Source organism: Labeo rohita, unplaced genomic scaffold (genome assembly GCF_022985175.1).
Source record: "Labeo rohita strain BAU-BD-2019 unplaced genomic scaffold, IGBB_LRoh.1.0 scaffold_2069, whole genome shotgun sequence".
NCBI classification, from domain to species: domain Eukaryota; kingdom Metazoa; phylum Chordata; class Actinopteri; order Cypriniformes; family Cyprinidae; genus Labeo; species Labeo rohita.
Window position 1 is genome coordinate 1 of NW_026128296.1, and position 10,439 is coordinate 10,439.

Genomic DNA, 10,439 nt, shown 5'->3' on the forward strand with positions numbered 1-10,439 from the left:
TGCCCTAAACAATCGGAAGGAGGCTTCATCTGAGAATATGACTTTGCCCCAGTCCTCAGCAGTCCATTCGCCATACTTTTTGCAGAAGATCAATCTGTCCCTGATGTTTTTTTTGGAGAGAAGTGGCTTCTTTGCTGCCCTTCTTGACACCAGGCCGTCTTCCAAAAGTCTTCGCCTCACTGTGGGTGCAGATGCGCTCACACCTGCCTGCTGCCATTCCTGAGCAAGCTCTGCACTGGTGGCACTCCGATCCCGCAGCTGAATCCTCTTTAGGAGACGATCCTGGCGCTTGCTGGACTTTCTTGGACGCCCTGAAGCCTTCTTAACAAGAATTGAACCTCTTTCCTTGAAGTTCTTGATGATCCTATAAATTGTTGATTTAGGTGCAATCTTAGTAGCCACAATATCCTTGCCTGTGAAGCCCTTTTTTATGCAACGCAATGATGGCTGCACGCGTTTCTTTGCAGGTCACCATGGTTAACAATGGAAGAACAATGATTTCAAGCATCACCCTCCTTTTAACATGTCAAGTCTGCCGTTCTAACCCAATCAGCCTGACATAATGATCTCCAGCCTTGTGCTCGTCAACATTCTCACCTGAGTTAACAAGACGATTACTGAAATGATCTCAGCAGGTCCTTTAATGACAGCAATGAAATGCAGTGGATTCGGGATTAAGTTAATTTTCATGGCAAAGAAGGACTATGCAATTCATCTGATCAGTCTTCATAACATTCTGGAGTATATGCAAATTGCTATTATAAAAACTTAAGCAGCAACTTTTCCAATTTCCAATATTTATGTAATTCTCAAAACTTTTGGCCACGACTGTATGTGTCATAGATCTATACATTGAGAGTGGAAAGTATTGCATTTTAGCCTTCATTTAATGAAAGAATGTACTGCAGTCTAATTGATATTTTACAATATAATATTTTTGTTGTTTAATGAAGTATAAATTTCATAGCAAAGCTGAACTAAATCGTCTGTTTCTAATTCATGTTTTTAGTGACGACTAGTAGGAAACCAAAGTTCAGCATTGTGCTGTGTGGAAATAATTCAACACTCAAGAACGCAGTGTCTAAAATATTTAGAGGGATAACAATAAAACCTCAGAAAGAGATGAGTAAAGTGTGTCAGAAGAGAGAGGGAATGATTAATGGACGGCAGATCAGTGTAATAGAGCTTCCAGCTCTCACTCGACTCTCAGAGGAGGAAGTGATGCGGGAGACTTTACACTGTCTGTTTCTCTGTGATCCTGGAGTTTTGTTTTTATCCTCGTTACCTCTGTCTGTCCACTTACTAATGAAGACAAAGGAGAAATGGAGAAAGTTAAAGGAATATTTAATTCTAATGAGCACTTCATGTTGCTTTTCATTACAGAACTTGAACAAAGTGTCACAGATTTTGTGAGTCTCTGTGGGAGTTGGCACACTGTGATGGGGTTAAAGGACCAGAGAAACTCAGAAAAGACTGAACCCTATTCTCTTCCGATGTATTTGAGAGCTCCAGAGAAGAGAGTCAGACATGAACTAGAGGAGAAACTGAGAGTGAAAGATAATGAAATCAAAGAGTTACAGAAGAAGATCAAGACACTGGGTGAGAGGATTTATTTACTTCTCTGAATAAAGACGTTTTTTTGAGAATACAGTAATATAAGCTTACAGGTTATTTAAAGTACTGTACATCTATACTGGGTGAACCAAACATGAATAAATATCCTTTTTATACCCTAGTTGAAAATAAATGTACTAAAATGTATTTAAAATACATTTATTTTATGCATACATACAAGTACAGTAGTCAACATTTGAAGTGGATAAAAAAATCATCAAAGTTGTCTTAAGACAATAACAGGTATTATTTTTGGTTTTAGGACAAATTTAATGAAAGATTTTGATCCACTTCAAATGTTGACTACTATATACATACTCTAAATACATTTACATATTATGCATTTAATACAAATACCTTATGCGATGTTAAAAAAAAAAAAAGTGCTTTTGAGAACTTTCAAGGAAACTTTTTCTTCTAAATTTGTGCCCACGCATCTTGTAAAACATTTTCAAATCCTGCATTAACGATTCATATGGTATTCTCATACAAGGATATATATTTATTAACCTGCAATATGCACTTTAAAGGGGCTTTATGTAAGAATTAGTAAGTATTAATTGCTTTTGTTGCCATTGTGTAAACAGCATTTAACAAAACGTAAAAAAATGAGATGAAGCATAATTACATAGACTAATTATGTAAAGGACTAAGGTCAGTTTTGCTGCGAGGGAAAATCCAATGTAAACTATAACAGTGTAATTTTAATAAACCTCATCTGTCTGTGAATCACATTGGCCTTCGCTCACTCACACTACTATGGAGTGTGTACATGAGCATTAGCAAGTTGCTAGCTACAGCTCACTTGATGGCCACTGGGATCGCTAATAACAGTTTCTGAATTCTATCCACCTTATTCTTTAACGTGAAAGTACGCCTGTGGGCAAGACTTCTGATTTATTAGCCATTGTAGGGAAATAGCAAGAAGAATAACAACATGCAAAACAGTTTGCAGTACAAAGCAATGTGTTCATAATTAAGATAATAATTAAAATAATATGGTAAGACACACCCATTTGCAATATCAAGCAGAAAAATGTGCTATTTTGTATTGCTAAAAATAGCTGGACGCAAATAAGACTGGAAGCCTGACCCATAAAATTTACAAATGGGTGCGTCCACTCTCGTGAAAAATAAGGTGGACATAGAGCCCTTTAACAGTTAAAAATAAGCATTTTTAGGAGTTATTCTTTAGTGTTGACAGTGAAATAGCTTGAGCTATTTCATGTCGGTAAGCACTGATGAAGAAATGATAAAGAAACATGAAAAAATAAAGTGTAGACATGACTGATAGTATTCAAGTAAACATGGTTGACTGTGTCTTAAGTGAACATAAAAAAAAAATAAAACAAATAAGGAGCAGTATAGTGTCTAGACTCTAGAGTTATGGTTAAGAATATGTTGTTTAGAAGTTGTTCAAAGATAGGAAAAAACGTCTCGGTTACGTATGATAACCCTCGTCCCACCATTGTGTCCTCCATCAGGGAACGAGGGTTACCATACATAACCGAGATGTTCCCTATCTGTCGTACACTCCGAGTTGTGTCAAGTGTACAACACTAGGGGTTCCTATATAAACACGCCACAAGTCTGGCCGCGTCACGAGTGATCGGGCACAGATAGTAACAAGCCAAGGTGTTAACATAAGTGCAGCTCACCTCTTCATGACCTTCCAACGTCCAAGAACTGACCTGTCACAGGCAGGGTTACCTGCAGCCGGGCCTTTACTCAGTGGAGCAGCTGAGCGTCTTGAGAACGTTGGGAAAGTGCCTGTTTCCAAGGCACTACGGAGATCACAACCTGCCCAGAGGGAGGGGGGGGGGGGTATAAAGTGAATAATATTAGTGAAGGAACCTGAGGTGGGCCCCACCCTAGGGGGGGGGTTACCAAACTCAGGACCTAGAGACAGGCATGTCTCAGGGGAAACACCGCACCACAGAGAGTTATAGGTGGAAATTCCACAATTCCACATGAGGAACCACTACATATGGGGCACAAATCCAACCAAGAGTTAATAAAGTAACCTTACCTTGTGTTGGTTTTTTGTAGCGAATTCCTCTGCCAAACTTCGCCACATCCAGAAGTGCCAAATGATGGAGAGATGTCCAGGGTTCACGTCAGGGAACCTACTGAAACTTAGAAGTGTAATCACCGTGAGGGGAAGCGCTTAAGCAAGCACTACACCAAACCAGAATGCTGAGTTGAAGGGCTTGTGTTCAAGACTGTTAGCAGATACTGGTTCCATGCACAGGTTGTAATCTGGTGAGTGTATTAGGTGTAGCCGAACCTGCAGCTCTGTAGATGTCTGTTAACGAGGCGCCATCCAGCAGGGTAAGCCTCTGGCCCGGTAGGCCGTACAGATCGCATCCACAGCAAGTGGGAGATCCTTATTTGGAGACAGCTTCCCCCTTCTGCTGTGCTCCCTAACAGACAAAGAGCTGACCGGAATGTCTGAATGCTGAGCACGTTCCAGGTAAATGTGTAGGGCACGGACTGGGCATAATAAGGTCAGGATGGGGTCATCTTCCTGGGAGGAATTGCATGCAGGGTGACCACCTGATGCCCGATGGGAGTGGTGGTTACTGTGGGCACGTAGTCAGGCCGGGCTCTCAGAACAATGTGAGAGTTACCGGTCCGATTTGCAGGCACAAAAGCTGATGGAGAGGGCTTTAGGATTCCCCGCTCTTAACAGAGGTGAGCGCAGTTGGGGAGGCCATCTCCATGGAGAGGGCACAGAACCACCTGACTTAAGGCTCAACGGATCTTACTGTAGGCCAGAAGGACCACAGATAGATCGGGAGGGGATGTGGTGTAATCAGGGAGGGTTCAAATTCTGGGCACCTCAGATAACAAATCGTGCCCTACTGTTTTGCCTTCTACCAAGTCACGGTAGCTGTACCTGGACTTGGTGTGGAAGCAGAAGGGTGCCTATCCAGGCCTCCTTGGAGGAGGGATAGCACAGATTTGATGCAGCAACTCTGTGGGTTCTACCCTGAGGAAGAAAGCCTGCGCCATTTCCAGGACATGCTACCACCTAGTGGAGGGGGCTTAATCCTGTATAAGGTGCTTGCCACTGAGGGTGGATGGTTTCTGAAGGCTTCCCTGTCGCATCAGGGACCACAGAAGTTCCAGAGATCTGGGCGCGAGTGCCAGATCGTGCCTTTCCCCTGAGGAAGGAGGTTCCCTCTCAGGGGGATGTGTCAGGAAGGAGCACAAGCTCCAAGAACCAGTTCCGCTGGGCCGAAATAGGGCTACCAGGAGAATCTGTTCTGAGATCTTCCCAACATTGGACCATGTCTGTGCAATAATGCTCACTAGGGAAGTAAGCTACTCGGTCAGCTGCATGCCAATGGATCTGAACCAAGGGAATCCTTGGTCAGGCCGTACCACCACTGGCAATGAGTAAATTCTGGTGAGGCAACAGAACTACCTGTGCCTGGCCGAATCAACTCCAGAACAGCTGGACCGTCTGAGGGTGGAGCCTCCACTCACCTCGGAGCGGACCTGTCGCCCAGAAAGTGAGTGGCACACAGAAGCTTGAGTCTGTGCTGGCTCCAGAGCAGGAGATTGCGAGTCAGTTGTGACATACGAAAGTAGCATACACGAACCTGTGGTTGATGTATGTCACAGTCGCTGTGTTGTCGGAGCGGACCAACACATGCTCTCCCTGAACAGGGCCGAAACCCCTTCAGGGCCCTAAGCGTGGTCAACAACTTCCGGCAATTGAATGCCAAGCAGCCGAGGGACTAGCCAGACCCCGAGGCTGCATACCCGTTTCACTTGGCGCCCCAGCTTGACTTGGAAGCAACGGTTTACACAGTGCGTCTAGACACCTGTCCCAGGGGCACCCTTGCCCGTAAAACCAAAGTGTCCCCAAGGGCTGAACGTTACAACACAAAGTATGATGTACACACGATGTGTGTCTGGGCGCCACTCCCATCTCAGGACTCAGTATGAAGTCAGTGCTACAGCGGCTCCATATGCATTGGGTCCAGCAGCGTGACCACGGCTGAAGATGCAACATGTCCCAGAACGCTGGTACATGAAAGGAGCTACTGTACTGAATCTAGGCGTTCTCACGCGTTGCAGTCCTGGCAAGACGTGAAGAACAGCGACCGAGTCCATACAGAGAAGAGAAAAAAAAAAAGGACCCAAAGCAAGTTGGGGCACCCTGCATGATCAGTACTAGGGGTGGGCGATATGACCAAAGTTGTATATCACAATATGAGTAATTTTATTTCACAATAACGAAACAAAACAACAACAACAACAACAACAACAATAACAACAACAAATGAATACAAGAAAACAAAAAACTAAATAAAGAGAATAACTCAAGCTCACTGATGGTAAGTAAACAGTGATGAAAGAAGAATAAGAAACTAATTACAAGCAATAGGATAAAAAAAACTACAATAGATAAATAGGAAATGCTACATTGTAAAAATTAATCAAAAACACTGTATAGTCTTCACTGTGTAAATCAAATATATATGTTGTCTTATTAAAGTTACAAAAATTATATAGTCAAGAGCAGTGAGGGATTTTCTCTGTTGTTAAATTAACATGAATGACAGGCAGAGAAAAACTGGTCAGCTTTCCTTTTAAGACCGAACATCCGGATCCATTATGCTGTACACATGCATTTTCTTTCTCAGCTGATTACTTTCACTTGCAAAGACAAGGATACTCACAAAGACATTTTATACACATATAAGAACTTGTATTTAACCATTCAAGGCCAATAAAACAACAAAAATACACTCTCTTTGAGCAGTCGATTCATGTGCGTGGCCTGCGCACTCTGCTCAGACCATGCTTTGAAACAGTCTCACAGACAGTATGCACATATAGCGATGTTGTTTGCATTTCACTGGCTTAAATTCACTTGTTTTTAAACTGCAATGCCTAGGAATGTGTGCAAAGAATATTTTCATGACCACGGTGCACAGAAATGTGATGAGAGTGTGCAACCACGACTAAGACTATATATAAAAAAAGCTTTTTGTAGCCAGATTGCAGTATTTCTGATATATGAATGCAGCATTAATCTAACTTAAGTTCAAACCACATTGTTAAACTAGTTTATTCCTTTGTCACAGTTTCAGAGGGTGTGAAGCTGAATCTGGTTGTGTGTGGCAGTAACAAAGAATTAAAATCCTTCATATCAAACCTGATCCTGATTCAGAGCGAGAGAAGATCAGAGCTCAGCTCAGAGTGTGTGAGGAGAGACGTGGAGCTTCATGGACGTCTGATCAGTCTGGTGGAGCTTCCAGCTCTGTTCAACACTCAGCTCTCAGAGGAGGAAGTGATGCGTCAGACTCACCGCTGTGTGTCTCTCTGTCATCCTGGAGTTCATGTTTTCATCATCATCATTCCTGATGCTCCAATTAATAATGAAGACAAAGCAGAAATGGAGAAATTAAAGAGAATATTTAGCTCAAGAATCAACAAACACGTCATGATCCTCATAAAGCAGAATTCAGAGCATCAGACAGAAAAACTGAATGAAGAAACACAGTCTGTCATTGAGAGTTTTGGAGGACGACATCATTTCATTGACCTGAACACACAAGTGTCTGTGTTGATGGAGAAACTGGAGCAGATGGTTGAGGAAAATAGTGGTGTTTGTTTTGCCACAGAAACATTGATGTAGACACTGATGGAGAAACTGCAGAAATTTGATGAAATGAAGAAGAGAATCCATTCATTAGAGATGTGGTTTCAGTCACAAGGAAATTATTAGAAGATCTGCATTAATTAAACTTTTTTTTCATGACTGCAGTCTACACAGATTTGTAGGACAAAACAATAACATTAGTTATTAGTGCAGAAGAAATAAAATGATTCGACATGATGCTTCAGTAGATCTTTTACACAATATTCTCTGATGAACAATCTTCACTTGAAATTCAATATATTGTTTTCTTTGGGATCTTTTGGATTTATCTTTAGATTCAGGAGACAAGGATGAAGTGAGGATTGTGCTGCTGGGAAAAACTGGAGTTGGGAAAAGTGCAACTGGAAACACCATCTTAGGAAGAAAGAAGTTTACAGCAGAAACATCTCAAGAGTCTGTTACTAAAGAGTGTCAGAGAGAAACAGCTGAAATCAATGGCAGACACATTACTGTGATCGACACTCCAGGACTGTTTGATACTGAACTCACTAATGAAGAAATACAGAGAGAAATCAGCAACTGCATCTCCATGATCCTGCCTGGACCACATGTGTTCATCATTGTGCTCAATTTAGGACAAAGATTCACTCAAGAAGAACGAACATTAGAGAAGATCATCCAAGAAACATTTGGTGAAAACTCTTTGAAGTACACCATGGTGCTCTTCACCAGAGGAGATGATCTGAATGATAAAACCATTGATCAGTGTTTTGGAAAACCTGGATCTTATTTGAATGAGCTGATTGAATCATGTGGAAACAGATTCCATGTGTTCAATAATAAAGAGACTGGAGACCAAACACAGGTGACTGATCTACTGCAGAAGATAGACAACATGGTGAAAGCAAATGGAGGGAGTTACTACTCATGTAAGATGTTCAGAGAGATGGAAAGACAAATACAAGAGCAACAAAAAAAGATACTGATGGAGAAAGTAGAGAAACTGAACAGAGAAAAAGAACAACTGATGAACAAACATGAAGAAGAGAAAAAGAGATTGAAGATGAAGGAAGAAAGACAGAATCATGAGAAACCGAGAAAGAGAGGTGAAGAAGAATTTAGAGAGAGAGAGGAACATTATAAAAGAGATAGAGAAAGAGAGGAACAAGAGAGAAAGACACGAGTGGAGATGAAGAGAGAACGAGAGGAATGGGAGAAACAGAAACAACAGGAAAGACAAAGAAGAGAAGAAGAGGAGGAGAGACGGAGAAAGAAAGAACAGGAAATGTGGGATGAATATAATCAGAGACTTAAACAAGAGATGGAGAGAATGAAAATGATGATGGAGGAAGAAAGAGAGAATTATGATAAAGAGAGAAAGAGAAGAGAAGAGATGAGGAATTTATTGAGAGTGAAGAACAAAATAAAAGAGACATTAAAGAAAGTGAGGAACAAGAAAGAAAGATACGAGAGGAGATGAAAGAACAAAATAAAGAGAGAACGAGAGGAATGGGACAGACAGAAACAACAAGAAAGGCAAAGAAGAGAAGAAGAGGAGGAGAAATGGAGAAAGAAAGAACAGGCAATTTGGGATGAATATAATAAGAGACTTAAACAAGAGAGAGAGAGAATGAAGATGATGATCGAGGAAGAAAGACAAAGTCATGATAAAGAGAGAAAAAGAAGAGAAGAAGAATTTAGAGAGAGAGAAGAAGAATATAAAACAGAGGTAAAGAGAGAACGAGAGGAATGGGAGAAACAGAAACAATAAGCAAGACAAAGAAGAGATGAAGAGGAGAGAAGGAGAAAAATAGAGCAGGAAACATGGGATGAATATTATGAGAAACTTAAACGAGAAAGAGAAAGAAGACAGCGAGAGAAAGAAGAACTTCAGTTCAAACACGAAGAAGAGAGAGAAAGAATGAAGACAATGATGGAGGAAGAAAGACAGAATCATGACAAAGAGAGAAACAGAATAGAACAGGAATCTATTGAAAGACAAGAACAATATAAAAAAGACATTAAAGACATAGAAGAACAAGAGAGAAAGACACGAGAGGAGCTGAAGAGAGAACGAGAGGAATGGGAGAAACAGAAACAACAGGAAAGACAAAGAAGAGAAGAAGAGGAGGAGAAAAGGACAAAGAAAGAACAGGCAATGTGGGATGAATATAATCAGAGACTTAAACAAGAGAGGGAGAGAATGAAGACGATGATTAAGGAAGAAAGACAGACTCATGATAAAGAGAGAAAGAGAAGAGAAGAGGAATATAATGAGAGAGAAGAACAATTTAAAATAGAGATTCAAAGAGAGCGAGAAGAATGGGAAAGACAGAAACAACAGGAAAGACTAAAAAGAGATGAAGAGGAGGAAAGAAGAAGAAAGATAGAAAAGGAAACATGGGATGAATATTATGAGAAGCTCAAACGAGAGAGAGAAAGAAGACAGAGAGAGAAAGAAGAACTTCAGATCAAACAAAAGACATTACAAAAATAAATTCCTTTACTGTAAATAATTTCTGACCTCCCCAAAATATTTTTTTCTAGTGACTGGTTCCAGCTATTTTTTTTTTTAAATTAACTGAATTTCTGTGAATTTAATTTTATCAACTGTGTCAAATACTGGCTCAATCTGTCTGTAAATACTGGCTCAATCAGGAATAATATGTTAAGCCAATGTAAAAATTTGGTTTACCAAACAGTGTTGTTACTGCAATTAAATATTTTAAATTATAATAGCAAATGTTTATTTCTCATTGTCCCAAAAGACAAAGAAGTATTAAAAACAAAAATACAATATAGCTGCAAGTGGCAAATAGGGGCCAAACACAACAGAAGCTAAATGAGGAGTTAAGGAGCTGTCTTTAATTACTCATTAAAAACCAGGGGTCTCCAACCCTGCTCCTGGAGAGCGACCTGCCTGCAGACTTCAGGTCCAAACCTGCTTCAACACACCTGTAGCCCTGAACACCTTGATTAGCTGCTTCAGGTGTGTTTGATTAGGGTTGAAGCTGAACTCTGCAGTATGGTAGCTCTCTAGGAGCAGGGCTGGAGATCCCAGTTAAAGACATTTGTTGATACAGAAAGTTACTACAAAACTCAAAATTGCCAACGCCCAAAAATGCTGACATTGGGTACTATTTAATTCAGTATGATACTGAATCTAAAGAGTCTTATGGCTTTTGGCTAAAGTCATGAACCAAAA

At 40.7% G+C, this 10,439-nt stretch overlaps 1 protein-coding gene across 1 annotated transcript; it reads left to right on the forward strand.

Moving 5' to 3' along the window:
* Positions 1-1,439: 1,439 nt before the first annotated feature.
* Positions 1,440-9,470, forward strand: LOC127159300 (GTPase IMAP family member 8-like; the record flags this gene model as incomplete). Its single annotated transcript, XM_051102182.1, has 6 exons — positions 1,440-1,599; positions 4,729-4,913; positions 5,039-5,132; positions 6,717-7,244; positions 7,570-8,521; positions 9,233-9,470. Coding segments are annotated over exons 1-6 (2,157 nt in total), but the record flags the coding sequence as incomplete, so codon positions are not given.
* Positions 9,471-10,439: the final 969 nt, after the last annotated feature.